The sequence below is a fragment of the Eschrichtius robustus genome, chromosome 4, assembly GCF_028021215.1.
Source record: "Eschrichtius robustus isolate mEscRob2 chromosome 4, mEscRob2.pri, whole genome shotgun sequence".
Taxonomy (NCBI): Eukaryota; Metazoa; Chordata; class Mammalia; order Artiodactyla; family Eschrichtiidae; genus Eschrichtius; species Eschrichtius robustus.
In genome coordinates this window covers 87,918,137-87,939,683 of record NC_090827.1, presented here as the reverse complement: position 1 = coordinate 87,939,683, position 21,547 = coordinate 87,918,137, and the positions used below count along the sequence as shown (strand labels likewise).

Below are 21,547 nucleotides of genomic sequence, written 5' to 3'. Positions count from 1 at the left end.
AAAAACAACAACTTTACCCTTGAATTGCCATACACACTTACTTAAAAGTGCTCTTCCAGGAATTCCCTGGTGGTCCAGTGGTTAGGACTCTGCACTTCCACTGACGGGGGGCCTGGGTTCGATCCCTGGTTGGGGAACTAAGATCTTGCAAGCTGTGTAGCCCAGCCAAAAAAAAAAAATGCTCTTCCAGATAACACTACATTACTTCATGGGTAGTGCATATTTTATTTCATCTTCATTTATTCCTTCCCTAATGCTGTTCCTTTCTTTAAATACATTCAAAGTATCTGATCGATATCATTATCCTTCTTTCTAAAGAATTTCTTTTAACATTTCTTGCAAGGCAGGTCTGCTGGCAACAGATTCCCTTAATTTTTGTTTACCTGAAAAGTCTTTATTGTTGATTTCTGAGGGATAACTCCATTGGATATAGAAATCTAGGTTGGTGGGGCTTTTTCTTTTAACATTTTAAATGTATCACTCTATTCTCTTCTAGCTTCCATGAATCCGAAGAGAAGTCTAATGTAACTCTTATCATTGCTCCTGTATAGGCAAGGTGTTTTTTTTCCTCTGGCTTCTTTCAAGATGTTTTCTTTGTTCTGATTTTCTTCAGTTTGAATATGGTATACTTAGGTATAGATTTTGGTTTGAACTCTGAGCTTCCTGGATCTGTGATTTGGTATCTATCATTAATTTACGGAAATTCTTATTTATTGCTTCAAATATTTCTTGTTTTCTTCTCCTTCTGGTATTCCCATTACTCATATGTTACACCTTTTGGATATTCTGTTGTCTTTTTCATGTGTTTTTCCTTTGCATTTCAGTTTTGGAAGTTTCTGTTGACATTTCTTCTAGCTCACTGATTCTTTCTCCACATTTATATACTAATGAGTCCATCAAAAGCATTTTTTTTTCTGTTACAATCTTTTTGATTTCTAGCATTTCCTTCTGATTCTTTCTTAGAGATTCCATCTCTCTGCTTACATTACCCATGTGTTTTGGATGTTGTCAACGCTTTCTGTTACAGCACTTAGCATATTAGTCATAGTTTTAAATTTCCAGTCTAATTCCAACATTTCTGCCATATCTGAGTCTCGTTCTGATGCTTACTCTGCCTCTTTAAACTGTGTTTTTTTAGTATGCCTTGTAATTTTTTTCTTGAAAGCCAGGCATGATGTACTAGAAAAGGAACTATATAAGTAGGTCTTTAGTGTTAGCTTTTATGTTTATCTGGCTAGGGTTTAGGCTGTGTTTACTATTTGCAGTAGCTATAGGTGTCAGGCTAGAGGGGGCTGGAGGGTATTGCCTCTCTCTCAGGTTGGTTAGATCTGTTAAAACCCCAGTTGATGTTATGCTCCGGTGAAATAGTTTCGCTTGTGGGCAGGCCTTGTTAAGAAGAATCAAATACTCTGGGCTTATTTCTAAATAAGAGAAATGGCTACTTTCTCCCTTCCCTTGCCAGAAGCATGAGGGGATTTTTCTCTGATCTTCACTGTGAAAACCTTGTAGGAGTCCTGGAGGTAAAAATTCACAAAAGCAGTAGGGCCCCCTGGGAGTTTTTCACTCTCAAATTTATCCCAACTGTGCCTCCAGCAATGTCAATTACAATTTAGGTTTTCATACTCTGGTAGTGGTTCAAGCAGAGAAGCTTGTGAGCTTTTGTTCTGGTTTGATTCTCTTTTTCTGCCCGTTTGTCTCTCCAGTTTTGGGGGCTGTGGTTGACCCTGTGACTTCAAGTCTGATGGATCTAAGAAGAATAGTTGATTATCAGTTTGGGCAGTCATTTATTCTTCTCATTTTGGATTTCACCCATTCTACCACATTCCATCTTCTTCATTACATTACCTGCTATCCTTATTTTTAATGTCTAACTCTACCATAGCTGTGTCATGAGCATTTAAACATACTTTTTAATGGCTATGTTATAAAGAAAACCCACCTTCTGCCCTCTTTCTTCATCCAAACTACTGCTTTGTTTCTCACTTCCCCCTTTATAGCCAACATTTGGAGGAGGTCTCTCTAATCATGCTCTCCATTTCCTCACCTTTCATGACTATCCAGTTAATAGTGGGTCCTTTTATCTTTTCACTTTGCAAAGACCTCCCTGCTGCTCAGCCTTTTTAAAGTGTTTCAGAACAAAAGTTATATGTGTATGTGTTTAAAATAATTTTCAAATAGCACCATGGTGTCCCATTTACCTCAGATCCGTAGTTTTTCGTTTTCCTACTTTCATGGATCCACCATTGCCAGTTTCTTGTGTGTGTTTTCGGAAGTTTGTGTATGTGCACATTCAGGGCTTTCACTGTGAAGAAGATAATTTTTGCTTATTTTTTCTTTGTGCAGTCTTAATAGTAATATATGTAAAGTCTAAAGTCTCTTTGAGTTAAGTGTAAAATAAAAATTCTAAATGGTAAATATTGTGTCATAGTGTAAATGGTGGTGTGTATTTCTTACTGGGCAGACACTGGGGCATCCTATAATTGATGGTATCTTAAGAGTCGGTGAAATAGAATGTATATGCCTTGGCTCCTGCATCATCTTTGGAACCAGGCTTTGCTGATTATTAGCTGTGTGTGATCTCTTTTTGTCTTAGTTTCCTTATTGGTAAACACATAAAATTGTTGTGAGGGTTAAGTGAATTATTACATGTAAGTCAGTTAGGATACAGCTTATATGGTGTATTAGTTATTATTATTAATTAATCTCTCAGCAACATTAACTACTCTTCTTTTTCTTTTATGAATTTATTTACTTTTGGCTGCGTTGGGTCTTCATTGCTGCGTGCGGGCTTTCTCAAGTTGTGGCGAGCAGGGGCTGCTCTTCGTTGCGATGCGTGGGCTTCTCATTGGCGGTGGCTTCTCTTGTTGCGGAGCACGGGCTCTAGGCGTGCGGGCTTAGTTGCTCTGTGGCATGTGGGATCTTTCCGGATCAGGGCTTGAACCCGTGTCCCCTGCACTGGCAGGCGGATTCTTAACCACTGCACCGTCAGGGAAACCCTAACTACTCTTCTTTTTGAAACATTTTTCTTTCTTTGGTGCCAGTGATAACAGACTATCCTGGATTTTCCTCTTGTTCACCATATCTTCAGCCCAGATATTCATAAATATCTTTTTTCAACATGTCCAAAGCTGAATTTTTGATTTTCCCTCTTCCCCAAACTCTGACCCCTCAATTTCCCGTTTCCTTATCTTAGTTATTGTTTTACCATCGACCCAGTGGAAAATCAAAACCGTAAGAGTGATCCTTGTTCCCTCCTTAAGATCATACAGTTTTAGTATGTAATAACTAAGTCCTATAAATTTTATCTCCTACTTGTCTTAATTCATCTGCTTCTCTTCATCTCATTGTACTTTCTAATCACTCGCACTGGATTCCTAACCTTCTTCTCTGTATCTGCTTTAATCTCCCTCCAGGCATTTCCCTCCCACTGCAGCCAGGATGTTTTAAAAGACCCAAATCTGTTTGTCTTGTCACAACTTTTTTTCTTATTGTTTTTCATGACCCTGCATAATCTGGCTTCTGCCTACTTTCCCTCCCTCATTTCTGCTCTTTTATTCTGTGTATTCTAGTCACATTGGTGGCTTTTCAATTTCTAAACATGCCAAGTCCTTCCTTGCCTCTACTTTGCACAGGATGAACTTTCTGCCTGAAATGCTGTCATTGCCTAAGTTAAATCTTTTAAAGGTGATTTCCTGAGGGAATCCTTTTCTTATCATGACTCATGGTATCCTATCCTTCATTTTAAAATTATATAATTTGTTGTTTAATACCTTAGAATGAAAATTCTATTTATGGGGATAAGGTAGGTTAGAGAACATTTCTGGTTGATGATTTTACCACCAGTACCTATTTGCCTTGCAAATGGTGGGTACTTAATAAATATTCATGGAATTAGTAGGTTCAGAACAGTAGTTATTCTGTACTCTAGATTGTGTTAAGTGTGATGACAAAAGTCCAGAAAGTAAAATTTTAATGGCACACTGTTGATGTAATTGGAGAGGCTATTATTTCCTGGTTCTTTGGAGCTACACTGTCCAGTACTGTACCCACTAGCTATGTGTGATGTTTTTTTTTCCTTCAAGTTTTAAAAAAATTACTCTTTTTAAAGGTGTATAAGTCAGTGGTTATTAGTATATTCACAAGGTTGTGCAGTTATTACAAGTATCTAATTCCAGAACATTCTCGTCACCCCCCAAAGAATCCCTGTACCTATTAACAGATCCTTCCTATTTTCCCCTCCTCCCTGAGAAACCGATATTTTACTTTCTGTTTCTGTGGATCTGCCTATCACATGTGGCTTTAGAACACTTGAAGTGTGGCCATTCCAAATTGAAAGGTGCTGTAATTGTAAGTTAGACACTGGATCTTGAAGACTTAGTATTATAAAATGTGAAGTATCTCAGAAATTTTAATTTTGATTACATGTTAAAATGATAATTTTTAATATATTGGAGATAAATATTAAAATTTCTTCTGTTTCCTTTTACTCTTTTTAATGTGAATGCTAGAAAAATTTAAAAATACATTTGTAGAACACTCCCTCACACCATACACAAAAGTGAACTCAAAATGGCTTAAAGACTTAAAATATAAGACATGACACCATAAAACTCCTAGAAGAAAACATAGGCAAAACGTTCTCTGGCATAAATTGTACCAGTGTTTTCCTAGGTCAGTCTCCCAAGGCTATAGAATTAAAAGCAAAAATAAACAAATGGGACCTAACCAAACTTAAAAGCTTTTGCATAGCAAAGGAAACCATGAACAAAATGAAAAGACAACCTATGGACTGGGAGAAGATATTTGCAAATGTTGTGACCAACAAGGGCTTAATTTCCAAAATATACAAACGGCTCATACAGCTCAATAACAAAAAAACCAAACAACCCAATCAAAAAATGGACAGAAAACCTAAATAGACATTTCTCTAAAGAAAACATACAGATGACCAGTGGGCACGTGAAACAATGCTCAAACGTCATTAATTATTAGAGAAGTGCAAATCAAAACTACAATGAAGTATCACCTCACACCAGTCAGAATGGCCATCATTAAAAAATCTACAAATTTTAAATGCTGGAGAGGGTGTGGAGAAAAGGGAACCCTCCCATGTTATTGGTGGGACTGTAAATTGGTGCAGCTACTATGGAAGACAGTATGGAGGTTCCTTAAAAAACTAGAGCTGCCATATGATCCAGCAATCCCACTTCTGGGCATATATCCAGATAAAACTATAATACAGAAAGATACATGCACCCCAGTGTTCATAGCAGCACTATTTACAATAGCCAATACATGGGAGCAACCTTAATGTTCATCAACAGTTGAATGGATAAAAAAGATGTGTATATACATATACATGTACACACACGATGGCATACTAGTCCGCCATATAAAGAATGAAATAATTCCATTTGCAGCAACATGGATGGACCTAGAGATTATACTAAATGAAGTAAGTCAGAGAAAGACAAATATCATATCACTTATATGTGGAACCTAAAGAAATGATACAAATGGGGAATTTCCTGGAGGTCCAGTGGTTAGGACTCAGTGCCTTCACTGAGGTGGCCCAGGTTCAAGCCCTGGTTGGGGAACTAAGATCCCGCAAGTTGCATGCCCCCTCCCAAAAAAAAGATGCAAATGAACTTATTTACAAAATAGAAACAGACTTACATAGAAAACAAATTTATGGTTACAAAAGGGGAAGGGGGTGTGGAAGGGATAAATTGGGAGTTTGGGATTAGCAGATACAAACTGCTATATGTAAAATAGATAACAAGGTCCTACTGTTTAGCACAGGGAACTATATTAAATATCCTGTAATAAACCATAATGGAACAGAATATGAAAAAGAATATATATGGGGGCTTCTGTGGTGGTCCAGTGGCTAAGACTCTGCACTCCCAATGCAGGGGCCCTGGGTTTGATCCCTGGTCAGGGAGCTAGATCACACATGCTGAACTAAAGATCCGGAGTGCTGCAACTAAGACCCGACGCAGCCAAATAACTAAATAAATATTTTTTAAAAAAAGCATATATATGTATAACTGAATCATTTTGCTGTATACCAGAAGCTAACACAACATTGTAAATCAACTATATTTCAATTAAAAAAAATACAATCACTTATGAATAACTGGAAAAAAATAAAGTACATTTGTGGCTTATGTTATATTTCTATTGGATAGCACTGATCTAGAATTTGTTTTTTAGTAAGGACCACAAATGTGTCCCCATGGCCTCAGTTTCCCATTTTTCTTCTAGTCTCTTATTTTCCATGTCATCCCTGCTTTGGAAATGTGAATGTCCCAAGTTTCAGGTTTTTAACTGCTTAGGAGGTGGAAATGTTTTTTCTTGAGCCCTAGAATAGTAGGGGAAACATAAGTCATTTATGTTGAATTATGAGAAAGTAATGGCAAGTGTTAAACAAACCTCATTTCCAGCAAATGAGGAAGAATTGAATTTCACATTTATTTACATGATAATAATGAGCAATGTTCCTGAATTTTGGTAGCAGTGATTTGACTAGGAAACAAATTAATAGTTTTTTTAATAGCATATGAGAATTATCTATAACTTTAGGGGTCATTTAGAATTATATTTGCTTATCTGAAATTTGGATTTAAATTATATTTTAGAAAACTTTTTCCAGAATAAATAGAAGAGAGGCTAAAGTGATAAATTATTCCTTTAAAGTATAATATTTGCTTTATGTAGAAGTTTTCTGCTCCAACATCATTATCAAAGGTCAATATATTGAAGTGTTAAAATGGCTACTATACATTCAGCATTTACTATTTGGTAGGCATTAATACTGTATTCATTAAATTCCCCCATGAACTGTATGTGGTAGGTACTATTATAATTCCCAATTGACTGAGGATGAAACTGAGGTATGGAGTGGTTAGTTAACTTGCTCAAGGTCACATAGGTAGTACGTTTTAAACAGGTTAAACAACAGTAGCTTATACTTAGTGCTTTCTCAATAAAATCTATCAATTTTTAGTTTTTCCCAGGAGAATGTAAGCTCCAAGTGGGCAGGGACTTAGTTTTGTCACTTAAGTTGTTTCACTGACAGTTGAGATTGCTTTCTGGCATGTAGTAGATCCCAGGAATTATTTGAAAGAATTTTGTGATGATGATGATGTCAGTTCATCAAGAGACTTGGCCTTGAGAATCTACTAGAATTGCTTTAAATTTTGCACTGTTGCTTATTAGCAGTAATGTTCATTTATTTACCACTTCAAAATTAACTTCAGCGTTATGTACTGTTTGGCATACTTTATGCATGTTATATCTTAATAAAATATTTAATGAAAAATTGTTTACTAGGAGCTGTAGCTTTTGTTCATCTCTTTTCCTTTTATGTGTTGGAAATGCATTGGAGCCACAAGGAAACGTAAGAAAAATCAAGACTACCAGAGGTCCCACTGTGTGTTTAGATAAGTTGGGAGAAGAAAGTATAGTAAAGCAACTTTCCAACTGTCCTCAGAAAGAATAGTATAGTGATAAAACAATTCAAGGTTTCATCCGAAAGCCTCAGCCTCCCTGGTTGTTGCAGTCATTAAAATCGAAAAGACATTATTTTATTTATTTTTAGAAATTACAATTTCCATTCTTAGTTTGGAAACAGACCTGTGAAATAAATTTTATAAAATAGGGCTTTGAAATCAAAGGTTTTTGCAATTAATATTGTTAGGAGAATGGTAACTATGCTACTTCTATCCAGGAAATTTTCATTTAATTCTGAGGTGTATTCTCATTTTACAATAATAAAATTGAGAGTTAGATGGTGACTTACCTGAATTAACATCACAAATAAGTGGCAGAACTGGGAATCACCTCACATCTGTCTGACTCCCAAGGCCATGATTTTTTAAAATACTGTCTGTCATTTTGCTGTTTTCCATTTTTTCCCCTTACGGTTCTTGAGTCTTAAAGTGGGATTTTAAGTTATTTTGTGTGGGCAGTGGGGTTGGAGTTTTGGATTGTGGAAATACTGGATGTTTGAATTAAAGTATGGATGTAATAAATGATAATTGTTGCGTGATGGAAAAATTAAGCTGTGAAAAATCTGTCTTTAACTTTCCATTTTCTTTTTATCTTTGGTTATCTGTGGATAAAAACCCTACTCTTGAACATAGAATACTTCTTTATAATGGGATTCATCATGGTGGTTGTATTTTCTTGAGTTTTTTAGTAAATTTTTCATACACGAATAGTGTTCTTTCCCTAGAGTGAAAAAAAGACTCACTTTTCTCTGAATTACAATTTTGGGGGAATGAGGACAGAGGTAATATATGTTTATTAATATTTGTTTACTTAACATTTTACTAATCAAACAGTTGGGGGCAATCTAGAAGGCAGCTTTTCTAATTTGTTACTTCTTTCTACCCTTCCCCAAACTTCAGTGTAGTAAGTGTCCTTTAGTATCCTGCCATTTTAGGGTTATTTACTTCTTTTGGGGAAGGGGATATTGTGGGAACCTTATAGAGAACTTTGAAAGCATTCACGATTTGCAAGATTCGGTTACTCTTGTTTCCCTTAGAAATCGTAGGGGAGAAAAATAGATGTCTGTAAGTTACACTTTTGGCTTCTTAAATTGGTCAGTGAACGAACGTCTGGTGCCTGTGATTTTCATTTTAACATTATTCATTCCTGTGCTTACTGGGAAAAGTATTTTACCATTACTAAAATTGTACATTTCATCCTCTTCTGCAAATACCAAGGATGATAATGATTTTTTTAGGGCACAGGAAGAAGTTCCCCATTATGCATATTTATAATTAAATTTAATTTGGGGGTAAAATTATCTTCAGAAAAATATTAAATACTTTAATCCCAAATGTAGAAAAAGGTTATGAAATAAACCAGTACTAGTTAAAATGCATAAAGTAAGTTTTTTAATCCTATGTTCTTATTAAAAGATAAGATAAATTAGGAGTCATGAAATCTTTAAAATTTGGGTTTTAAATTATGTATTTTTTCTGTACTTAACATTCGGTACTAAACTATTTACTACAGAGAAAGTGAAAATGATGGTATCTTCTCCTGGGGGTGAGGGGAGGAAGTCAAGGACCTTAAAACAATAATTCTTACACTGTTCCATCCAGTAAGCAAGTTTAAGAAGGTGGGTTCAAGCAAAAATTTACTTTTGAAATCTTGTGGGGCTTTCTTTCATAAGAGTACATGTGTCACTTAGGTATGAAGTGTAAAGTACAAAATAAGTAGATGTAGATAAATATAAAAATCCTAACCAAAAAATGAAAGGAAAGCTTTGTATATTAAGGATTTATGTTTTGAAAAATTGAGAAAAGGGGAGGATCATTGTGTTAGGTGACTAGACCAGTAAGATACTGGGGTAGGTTACATAATATAAGCGGAGAGCCCATTTGCAGGCAGGTACTTGTGAGCGTTAAAGTGAATCCCACTGGAGGGTTTCCTGAATCATGATCACTGTTTACTATGAGAATGGATTGTTAAAGATTATTGAGAGATTGAAGTGATAATATTGATATGACAGTACTTTGAGAAGTGTAAAGTACAAAATAAGTAGATGTAGATAAATATAAAAATCTGTTTTGAGAAGTAAGTAATTGCCATTGAAGTAAACTAAGCAGAAAAACAGTTTGAGGAAGGCATTAGAAGATTCTATTGAGGCATTTAGGCTTTAGGAATTATTGTGGAAAACGATATTAATTAGACACTTAGAGCTTTCATCATCCTGGCTGATGGTGTAGTATTTCAGTTAACCTAAACATGCAGAAATTTAAGTGAGAGCTTATAGTCTAAATAGTTTTTAATGATCTTGAATTTTCTGTTTGGGCTAGAACCCATGTAGCCCGGGGGTATCGAATTGCAGAGTTCATCTACAGATGAATAGAATTATCACTTTGGACCTAACACACATGAACTCAGCAAATATAAAATAAAGGTGTCTGCTGGTTTTCTCTAAACATTCTGTAAAGTCAACAAAACATTGTACTGTTGTTCAAAGTGGTGTTATGTCATTAAAAACATTGCAGTTAAAATTTGTTAGTATTTTTGTTTTAAATATTCAAATTGGCTAATACGTTCTAGAAAAGCAGACTATTATTTTTACTAGAGCAGATAAGCTTATGAAAGCGCGTGTTTCAAAAATTTTTATAGGTAATACTTTAATAAAAATAGGCTTTTTTCTTGCTGATATAACTAACATTTATTTTCTGTTTATTTTTAAGACGAGCAAAAATCAAATTAAAGTAGATCTTGTAGATGAGAATTTTACAGAATTAAGAGGAGAAATAGCAGGACCTCCAGACACACCATATGAAGGCAAGTACTTTTTTCTGTATCAAAATATTGTGCGTATTAGAACTTGTCCGAAACATTAAATCAGAATAATCTCAAGCATTTATAAACTACGTGAAAGGTAACTTCATTTGGCTTAAGGATATATACAGCAGTTTTTAAATAATAAATTTAGATACTTATCTAGACTGATTTTTCTTACTGAATTTTAGCTAATTTTTTTCTTTTCCCAAAGAGCCAAGTTACAGGTTATATTATGTTAGAATCTAACAGTATAAAACATCTAGCATGTTAAGCCTTTAACTTATATGTACTCTCAGTTACCCTTCATATGGTATCTGTAAACAAACCTTGCCTTAAATTTCTGACTTGTGTTGATTTTTAAAGAAAAGCTTCTCTCCTCTGTTTGTCATTTAGCATGTAAGTTACTCATATGTCTTCATACAGGCTGTATTTGAAATATTTAATTTTCTTTATTCAGGAAAGCTTTGAGTGATCGTTTCAAGACATATAGAAAGGAGGCAGTTTTGCTGAACTCTGTGTTTACAAACTAAGTCTATAGCTACTTTAGACCATGGAATTGGGTGGTAAGATACAGAAAGAAGCTTTATAGCTTTTTATTCCCTCATTAGGCAGATCTTCAGTAGTGAGTGTTACTGTAAATTTGGATTATATAGCATAACCAAGATTCTTGCATATAATAAGCATTCAAATATTTGTTTAATGGAAATCATGTCACGGAATTTGTAGTAGTAGCACTTATTGAGTTCTTACTTGTCAGAGGTTTACGTGTATTTTCTCATTCAATCCTTATAACAAATCTTATGAGGTAAGTACGGTTATCACTGTTTCATAGATGAAGAAACTTAAGCTCAGGAAAGTTTAAGTAACTTGGCTAAGACATCTAAGCGGCACAGCTGGGATTTGAGTCCTAATAGCCTTTGACTCCAAAGCCTGTGTTTCTAATCACTTTCTGCTCTTGAATAAATCAGAATTGATTGAATATTGGAAGTGGTGGTTATGTCTCCTTTGAATGTAGTGGTTCTACAGTTCTGTAATGAACAGTTACCCAAAATTTTTCAGAAAAATTCAACGTTCTAGACTTTCTCTTTTCATTCTAAGTTTTAAACACCCCAGAATGTCTTTAGCACATTCTACCAAATCTTAAATGACAAAATTTTATTTTCTGTTTTATAGTTCATATGAGCCATTTCTAGACTTATTTAATTTTGTATATTGTTTTGTGAGTGCCTCCTGTATGCCAGGTCTCATCTGGATGCTTTCATGGATGCTATTCATTTAGTCCTTTTGACAGTTGTTAGATGGAGAAGAGATCTTTAGTTATCATATAAAAATCAAGTTCGTCCTTAACAGCAGATATTGTTTGTAATGATATACAAGCTTCTTCTTGAAGGCATACATTATAAATATTCTTGAATTACTTTTTAGGTTGTTTAGATGTATTTTTGAAAGATAGTAGGGCAGTAGCATTATCACCATGGAGCTCTTCCAATAAATTGATATTTATAAACAAGAGATCTCCTGAACTAGGCAGAATGTTTATTACCTTCTTAGCAACCCTTAATAAAGGTACATGAATTTTTAGAAAATTGGACAATACACACTTATTTGTAGGATGATTAAATTATAACTATACCACATTCATTAGTTAGAAACAAGTTTGGTCATTTTAAAGTGCTTATGTCTGCTGCTGCCACTAAATGAGACATTAATGTTTGATAAGATTAGTTTTAATATGCTTCTTGGGTATATATTTGAAGCAGATTAAATTGTATTCTTTTTATCATAAAACTATTGAAGTTGTTCATTTTGTTTAAGAAAAGCACATTCGAGGGCATAAACTTAGGTACTTTTTTTTGAAATACAAACAGGGGTAAAATATTTTGCTAATATTTATCTCAGGACTCTTGCTAAATTTTGAGGGATTTTTTTTGAGGATTTTTTTGGTTGCTGTTGTTTTATCTCAATAGCCAGGGCAAAAGTTTACGTGTGGAATGTTAAATTGTTAATAACCATCATTAAGAAATCAGGTAGCTATTTTATGTAGTGTTAAAAATAATCAGATTGAGTTAAAATGACCATATTGTACTTGTTTTCTTCTTTTGCCTTAATGGCTCAGTGGCAAAGGAACAATTTAGTTCTTGAGGCTTTGTACCTAAGAGTTGTTTTAAATTTATGGAATCATTCTTGGTATTTTTTGAAAAATCTCATCCCTTCCCCATTTAAAGATTATAAATGTTTAGTAGTAAAAGCTGTTCTTCAAGAAGTAAATGTTTTATAGTGAAAGCTGTTATGATAATAATAATGTAGTTATCATAAAGCTCCCTTAGTTGTGTTACTCTGATATATATCAAATAATGCTGTGGTTAATGCTGTATTGATTATATATTGAAGTTGTCAAATAGTGCAAGACAGAGCATACTAATAGCATATGGAGTAGAAATAGGATTTGGGGGACTCTAGGGTCCAGCATTATTTATATAGTATTTCAGGGCTCTCACACTGCTCCTAAGAGATTGTTTTGGACACTCAAGAAGGAAAAACTTAAAAAAAAAAAAAAAAAAGAAGGAAAAACTTTATATGAAAGGTTATAGAGACAGTAATTTGGAATTTAATGAAAAAAGTAAGATTCATAGGAAGGAAAAAGAAGAATGTACACATTACTCAGGCTAAATTTATTACACCTATATTTGAAGCTAGCATTTATAACAATATAAACAGTTATCTCTGTATACACAAAAATTTCTTGAGGTACTCTTCTCTTACCTGTCTTTTTTTGTTTCTTTTTTTTTTGACTTCTTTCCTTTATATTTCACTGCTGCTGTATTCTGTGTGCTTCAGGCATCTAGTTCAACTTGTACATCAGTCAGTATGGGATTCTTTTAAAAAGAATAAGGAAGAAAAGAAGAATTGGCACCAAAAGGGCTTCAAGAAAGTGGTACCAAGTGAATTGCTCTTTTGTTTTTTTCTTAGATCCACATTCATCTGTTCCTAACAATGGAGGAAGTGGCAGGATATACTGAGAATTGAGTGTACGGAATTTTGAAGTCAGTAGTGTTCCTAGTGCACAATTACTGTTTTTGTTTTATTACTTTTTATTATGGAAAATTTCCGATATATACAGAAGGCAGAAACCTCCAGGCACTCATCAGCCAGCTTTAATAACTATCACTTCATGGCCAGTCTTTGATGTAATTCATCCCTTGATTATTTTGAAGCAAATCCCAGGCATAGTTTCATATATAAATATTTCACTAGCACAGTTTTATTTGCTGTATTTTGGAATGATAAATATTCTTTGGTAATGGATCATAAAATCTTAGAATTGGAAGGTTCCGTAGAGTTAGGATTCAAATCCAGTCTGCCATCCATTGCAAGATTCCCCCTTCAGAGTTTCCTGAGAGGCAGTTATCCTCCCCCTTTAATATCCTAGTTATGGGAAGCTAGATAAACTTGAAAAAAAAATACTTATTTAGCTGCTAGTTGCTCAAGATAACTTCAGACCAAAATGGAATGTTGCCTACTGTTTTTATGTTACTGGTTAGAACAGTCTCTTTGTATACCCATTTACAGGAAGAGACTAGGTTTTTGTCTTTATTCCTGCCTCTTGTCTTACTGTTGAATTTTGTTTTTTAAATTTTAACAAGAAGTGTCATTTAATTTAATGTCCCAGATTAAAACTTTGGGACATTTTTGCATTTGAGAGAACCAGCTAGAAGTAGATTTTTCAGTTTTTGGCGTAATCTGTGTATCCTTTTTCTCTGTACCATTTATGCCTTTATACTTCCCTACCTTCTTTCTTTTTTTCTTCTTTTCCTTTTTTCTTTCCATTTTTTCCTGTTATTTAGCAACTCTTATCAGTGTGGACTAAAGGAAACAAAAGGAGATGGAACCTGTGCTGCGTAATTGTTCCAGTGAAGTCTTTGGCATTGGATCATCTGTGGATTTAATGTATTCATCCATCTCTCCAGTTATTCACTGATAAACTAATATCAGTTGTTTAAAATGGGTATTCTGTATGCTTTAAATAACCTTTAAATTAAAAACTAGTGCTTTTGTTTATTTCCTTTTTGGGTTTTAGCTTTAAAATGAATCTGTTGTAATTGACTATAAAATAGTATATGTTTTGGAAAGTTCTATCACTATATTTGGCTTTACATATTTGAGGTGAGCAGCATTGTTAACTTTCTGTTTTCGCCATTTTTTAGGAGGAAGATATCAACTAGAGATTAAGATACCAGAAACATATCCATTTAATCCCCCTAAGGTATTGTAAGCCTGTTTTTGTGCATGAACTATATTTCATGGCTTGTTTAATTAATATGTACTTTAGTGTTTATTAAAATTACAATTTTTTTAGTTGTTTACTGTGTAAATTTAGCATGGACAAGATGTCAGGTAATGACAGATGGTTTGCTTCTGGAATTAGAATGAAAAGTAAGCTTACTCAGAGGCAGCTAGTAATAGCTTTAGACAGGAATAGGATGTGTATCTGACAATCGCTTAAATTCTAGGTCTGGAAAAACTTGTAGTGTTCCCAAATTTAGAGAATCCTTATACAAGTTCTTATTTGCCTCAGAGAAGTATATTTTTTAGGGAAGAGAGTACTCTGAATTTATTCAACAATTATTTGAGTACTTTGTGTGCCAATATAGCAATAAGTAAGACTTACACTGCTGTCCTTGCTTTTATGGAGCTCATGTTCTAGTAGGGGGAAAAAAATGAACAAATCATTGCAACTGTGATGAATGTTAAAAGAGGAAACAGAATAATCTAGGATTGTGTATAACAAGGGGAACTAACCTAAACTTATTTTTTGACTGAACTGCTCCCTTTATGTCTTTACTTTTGCTATCATCACCATTTTTAGTTTAGGCATTCAGCTTTATTACTTCGCCTGTTTTGCCTAGTATTTAATCACCCTTTCATCTTTGCCATACTATTCATTCTTTGCACTGCTGTTCTATAAATCTTCCTGAAGTGCAGTTTTGATCATGTTTCTTTTCTTTCCTTGTTAATAGTCTGAACTCCTTAGCTGGGCATTTAAAAGCTCCTTTAACCTGACCTTAGTCTTCTTTTCCATCCTAATCTTATGCTGCCCTCACCCACAATATGGGTCTCTTTTTCCAGCCTAGATTACTTGCTGTTTGTAGGTTAATGCTTATTCTTTCACACTTTCCTGTCATTTTCACTTGAACCATTGTCCCTATCATTTAAAATTCTACTTTTCTTTTGAGGTCTAGGTATAGTATCACTTTCTCCATTACGCTGTGCCTGTCAAAATGTTTCTCCCTCTACTCCCAATAGCATTTTATATAATTTATATAGTACCACCACAGTTACAGTACCAATTAATGTATTGTATTATTTGGGGATATGTATCTTTCACTAGCTTTTGTGCTCCTGAGGTCAAAGACCATGGCTTAATACACCTTTGTATTTTCTATGGCTCCTGAAAGTATAGCGTCCCTTGAGCGTATGATAGTAGTCACTCAGAAAATGTTCCAGAATTCATTCATTCAGCCTACTGGTTGTCCCCCATTTAAGAATAGACACAGCAGTGGAAGTTCCAGGGTGAAGTTGAGTCACCTACCAGTTTGAGGTGCCTGTTATTCTGTTGTTTATGTGTATCTATTTTCTGATAAGCCTGGTTGATGTTTTTAAATTGTGGTAAAGTATACATAACATAAAATTTACTATTTTAACCATTTTTAAGTGTGCAGTCTAGTGGCACTAAGCACATTCACATTGTTTTGCATGTATCACCACCATCCATTTGCAGAACGTTTTCATCTTCCCTACTAAACAATAACTCCCTGGTATTCCACGCTGGTAACCACTGTTATACTTTTTCTCTATGAATTTTTCCTACCCTAGGTACCTCATTTAAGTGGAATCATACGATTTTTGTCCTTCTGTACCTGGCTTATTTCACTTAGCATAATATCTTTAAGGTTCGTCCATATTATAAGTTGTGTCAGCATGTCATTCCTTTTTAAGGCTTAATAGTATTCCCTTGTACATACCCGCCACATTTTGTTTATCCCTTTAACCATCGATGGACATTTTGGTGGTTTCTACCTTTTAAGCCTGGTTGATTTTTTTTTTTTTTTGCCTTTTATAAAAGTAGTTTGTGCTTGTTGTAGAAATTTGAATAGTGAAGAATTTAAAAAAAAACATTTTTTTTTTCAGTATGACCACTTAGAGATGACCACTATTAAGCTTTCATCTTAACATTTGTGACTTAATTTTCATCCTTACCCTAGTTACCCTCCACTAGGTAATCTTGGTTGTCAGTGTTATCATTAGAATGAGTAATAGTCACTTGAGGTTACTTTAATTGTAGAATACTGTAAATTTAAGAAAAGAGGATTTTAAAATGTTTCGAGATAAGGATGACCTCAAAGCCTACAAAAATTTTAATGGAAATAAGGAGGGAAGAAAGAAAAGATCTCAAGAGAGACTGCTTTCAACCACTATATTTTTACTATTAAATAATGATAGTAGCAGTTGTCACTTATTTTGTGCTAGGAATTTTATATGCCTTTCCTGAAAGTCTTCATAACAAGTCTTAATAAATGAGGGACTGAGGCTTAGAGGTTAAATAGAAACTAGATCCTGTAAGGCCCACTGTGCTCTACTTCTTGATTCTAATGAGGAAGGAGTAAGGGCAAAATCTCTGAAACGGTGAATATGACTCTACCAAGAACAAAAATAATCAACCACAGTTCAAATCTTACTTCTGGCATTTAACTGGCTTCTTGATTTTAGGCAAGCTATCTAACCACTGTGTGTTTCCTCATTTGTAAAATCCTTTGAAAGGATTATGAAGATTAAAGGAGTCATCCATTTAAAAAACAATATTTCAATAATTCTACGAAATATTTTTTCATATTTTTAACATCTCTGAAATCAGGATATATCTTTCAATGGATGAGATGTTATAACTTAATTGGCAGAGTTTTTTTCTTTCTCAAGGTACATAAAATAACGGTGTATTGAATAATTGATGGTACCTGAGATTCAGTGAAATACAATACTTAGAACAGTGCCGGCACAGACTAAGCATGCTGTAAATATTAGCTAGCATTAACCAATGACTACCACCCTAAGAGGCCCTTCTTGAAGTAGTCTGTTGGCTTCCCTCTGCAACATTGTAAAATACAGTAGCATTGATGCTTAAATTTCCTCTTTAATTTGAAATTCTCATACATTACTGGTAGGAATGTAAAGTGTTGGAGCTGCTTTGGAAAATATCTTGGTCAAAATGGTAAACATAGAGTTACCTTATGACCTAGCAGTTCTACTTCTACAACACTTATTTCTTTTTTTAATTTATTTTTTATTGAAAAAAAAAATGGTTAGATGCCACAAAATAGGTGGCAGTGCCTTAACCATATGCATGTTGTCAGGCCCGAGAGCTTCTTCCATCCTTGTCAAGGGCAGTGCTAACCTTCTCTCCTTTCATACAACACATAGCAGTTCTACTTCTAGATATCTACTCAATAGAAACGAAAACGTGTCCACACAACTTGCACACAAATGTTCATACCAGCACTATTCATAACTGCCAAAAAATGGAAGTGCCCTAAATGTCCATCAACTGAATGGAAAAATTAAATGTGGTATATCCATACCACATTTCGTTATAAAATTGATAAAAGTGCTGATATGTGTACAAAATAGATGAACTTTCAAAACATCATGCTAAATGAAAAAGCCAGGCACAAAAAGCCACACATTGTATGATTTCATTTATATGAACGTTAGAAGAGGCAAATCACAGTGAAAAAAAGTAGACTGGTGGTTGCCTAGGGCTGGAGGAGTGTGGAGGAATGGGGAGTGACTGCTGTTGGTTATGTAGTTTCTTTTTTTTTTTTTTAAATTAATTCATTTTCAAATTGTTTATTTACAGTTTATAGAAATACAGTTAGTTTATTTTTATTTTTTATTTTATTTTATTTTTTAATTTATTTTATTTATTCATTTTTCACTGTGTTGGATCTTCGTTGCTGTGAGCAGGCTTTCTGTAGTTGTGGTGAGCGGGGGCTACTCTTCGTTGTGGTGCGCGGGCTTCTCATTGCGGTGGCTTCTCTTGTTGTGGAGCACGGTCTCTAGGTGCGTGGGCTTCAGTAGTTGTAGCGCACGGGCTCAGTAGTTGTGGTTCGCAGGCTCAGTAGCTGTGGCGCACAGACTTAGTTGCTCCACGACATGTGGGATCTTCCCGGACCAGGGCTCAAACCTGTGTCCCCTGCATTGGCAGGTGGATTCTTAACCACTGTGCCACCAGGGAAGCCCAGTTTTTTTTCTTTTCTTCTTTTTTTCTTTTTTTTTTTAAATAAATAAATAAATAAATAATTATTTTTGCTGCGCCGGGTCTTAGTTGCGGCCTGCAGGATCTGGTTCCCTGACCGGGGGTCAAACCTGGGCTCCCTGCATTGGGAGTGTGGAGTCTTAACTACTGGACCCCCAGGGAAGTCCCTGTAGTTTCTTTTTGAGGTGTTGAAATGGTCATAAATTAGATTTTGGTGATGGTTGCACAACTGTGAATATACTAACCACCATGAAGTTGTGCACTTTAAATGGGGGCAAATTATTGTCTCAATAAAAGTGTTTATTTCCCTCTGTAGTCTATAAATGTAAATCCAAAGTGATTGCATAGTTCTAGTTCTGTTTTAGGTACTTGATACATTATTTCATTTAATCTTTGAAAACACTTTTATTAACACTTCCTTCTCCCACCTTTTTCAGAAAAGCAAGAAAAATGGGCTAAAAACATAAGAACTGAGGTCTGTCTGATGTTTTTGCTACTAGTTCATGTTGCTCTTCAGGCCACTACTGTCTTAATTCCAGCCATACCATGTTGAGGTAACTTCAAGATTTAGAAAGGTCTTCCTTCAGTCAACCCACATTTGTCTCCCTCTGGCTTCTACCAGTTAGTTATACTTGGAATTTAGTATTCTTTTAAATATGGTACTCCTCCCATTTATGGTAGTAAGCTTTGGAGTAGATGCTAGTTAATGTTGATAAATATGTTCTAGATATTTACTATATTAGATTTGAATTTTTACTGGTTGGTAGATAAATGATGGAAAGAGTGGGGAATATTTGTGTAAATTTCTTACATAATTATGTTCACATATGTTTAATATGTAGCCTCAGGTTTAATTTTAAGCCTTCTGAGGTAAAAGTATTGAAGTTAACTGTCATATTCTCACTACTGTACAGCTAAAATTGCACCCGATTGAAAACCTACATTTTATCTTAACATGGTTAGAGTATTTTTTGTTTATTACTCTGCAGTAAACTATTGACCTGAAGAGCAAAAGGTTTACTTCTGAACAGAGAAGATGTGTCTTTGAATTAGCTGAGTATAGCATAGAAGAAGTTTGATTCAATGCATACTTTATTTATTTATTTATTTTTAAAATTTATTTTATTTTCTTTATTTATTTTTGGCTGCATTGAGTCTTTGTTGCTGCACGTGGACTTTCTCTAGTTGTGGCGAGTGGGGGCTACTCTTTGTTGTGGTGCATGGGCTTCTCATTGTGGTGGCTTCTCTTGTTGCAGAGCATGGACTCCAGGCACGTGGGCTCAGTAGTTGTGGCTCGTGGGCTCTAGAGCGCAGGCTCAGTAGTTGCGGCACACAGGCTTAGTTGGTCCGCGGCATGTTGGATCTTCCCGGACCAGGGCTCGAACCCGTGTCCCCTGCATTGGCAGGCAGATTCTTAACCACTGCGCCACCAGGGAAGCCCGCATACTTTATTTTTAAAGTAAGTTGTAATAATATTCTATTAATGAAAAACGCATTAAATTAGGAAAACTCTAGCTCAGTGATTTGTCGAACTTATTATTGGAGATTAGGTTGTGAAATTTCTTCTTTTTCCTTTGTGTTGTGTTATAAGTACTTTTTTTTTTAAAGATTTTTTTTTTTTTTTAATTATTAGCACCTTTAATTATTATTTATTTATTTATTTATTTTGGCTGTGTTGGGTCTTCATTTCTGTGCGAGGGCTTCCTCCAGTTGCGGCAAGCGGGGGCCACTCTTCATTGCGGTGCGCGCCCTCTCACCATCGCGGCCTCTCTTGTTACGGAGCACAGGCTCCAGACGCGCAGGCTCAGCAGTTGTGGCTCACAGGCCCAGCCGCTCCGCGGCATGTGGGATCTTCCCAGACCAGGGCTCGAACCCACATCCCCTGCATTAGCAGGCAGACTCTCAACCACTGCGCCACCAGGGAAGCCCTAAGTACTTTTATATATGAAATTGAGTATAAATACCAATGCTAATAGCCTTCTATGAGTCTTCCCTTCTGCACATGCATATTTAAAATAAAATAGCATTTTCTTTTGTACAATAAGTTAGTTAAAACAGGTTTAATATTGTAACTTCCTTGAGTTCCAAGCTTGAAACTGGAAATTCCTGATGAAAATAGAGCTCACATCTACCATGAGGTGGAAGGTAAAATATTTGTTGAACTGAAGAGTGCATAAATATAGGCTGCATCCTGTGGGAGGAGATAAGATTACTGATGATGGTGTACCAATATAAATAACTAAAAATAGTCCCCTTCCTTTGTTTCAGTCTGGTAACACTGTGTACATAGTGTTAAGATTTTTGTTTCTAAATTCTTTGAGTGCTCCTCAAAGCTAATGAGTGTTGTCAAGTTACCCAGACAGTGCTAGTATTAGTTTCATTTGTGAAAATAAGGAAACTTGAATTGTTATTCATGTAAGTATTTTAGTACTGTAAACCATCCCATATTTGTTTTGTAATCAGTCAAGTATGACTCAGGTAGGTCATAATAAATGTCTTTGTATCGTTACTTTTATACTTCAGCCCTTCCAAGTTCTTTGTACGTTTTTGTTGCTATAGGTCGGGGATGGTAGTACTCTGGGAGAAAGTGATGAATACAGTGGATATGAATTGAGCGTAGAATGATGGGGTATATGTGGTTACCATTGGTAATATTAGGAGTTGAGAAAGCAGTGAAAAATCTAAGAAAGGAGATAGTTGATGATAAAGAATGACAGAGAGGAATAGATAAAAGAGTGTAAAACCACACAAAGAACTACTTATAGCACAGTTACTTACATCTGTACTGGTAGATAATGGAGTGGCCTCTTGAAAATTAATTTCTCTATTAGATTATCTGCAAATTCAAAGTTATTTATTTCTAACTGTAGATTGTAGTACAAAGAAATAGTTTAATAATTTCCTTGGTCCTGCATATAA

General features: G+C 34.9%; 1 protein-coding gene and 1 non-coding gene across 2 annotated transcripts in view; one reads left to right on the top strand and one right to left on the bottom strand.

Moving 5' to 3' along the window:
* Window positions 1–21,547, top strand: part of UBE2K (ubiquitin conjugating enzyme E2 K) — a 71,757-nt gene that overhangs the window by 25,875 nt on the left and 24,335 nt on the right. Inside the window, exons 2-3 of the mRNA XM_068543081.1 lie at window positions 10,224–10,317; window positions 14,523–14,581. Coding sequence (XP_068399182.1) covers window positions 10,224–10,317; window positions 14,523–14,581 — 153 coding nt within the window. The remainder of the gene's footprint in view (window positions 1–10,223; window positions 10,318–14,522; window positions 14,582–21,547) is intronic.
* On the bottom strand, window positions 17,664–17,789 carry LOC137764497 (U6atac minor spliceosomal RNA). The gene has a single exon (XR_011074000.1). It is a non-coding gene; the product is annotated as a U6atac minor spliceosomal RNA (small nuclear RNA).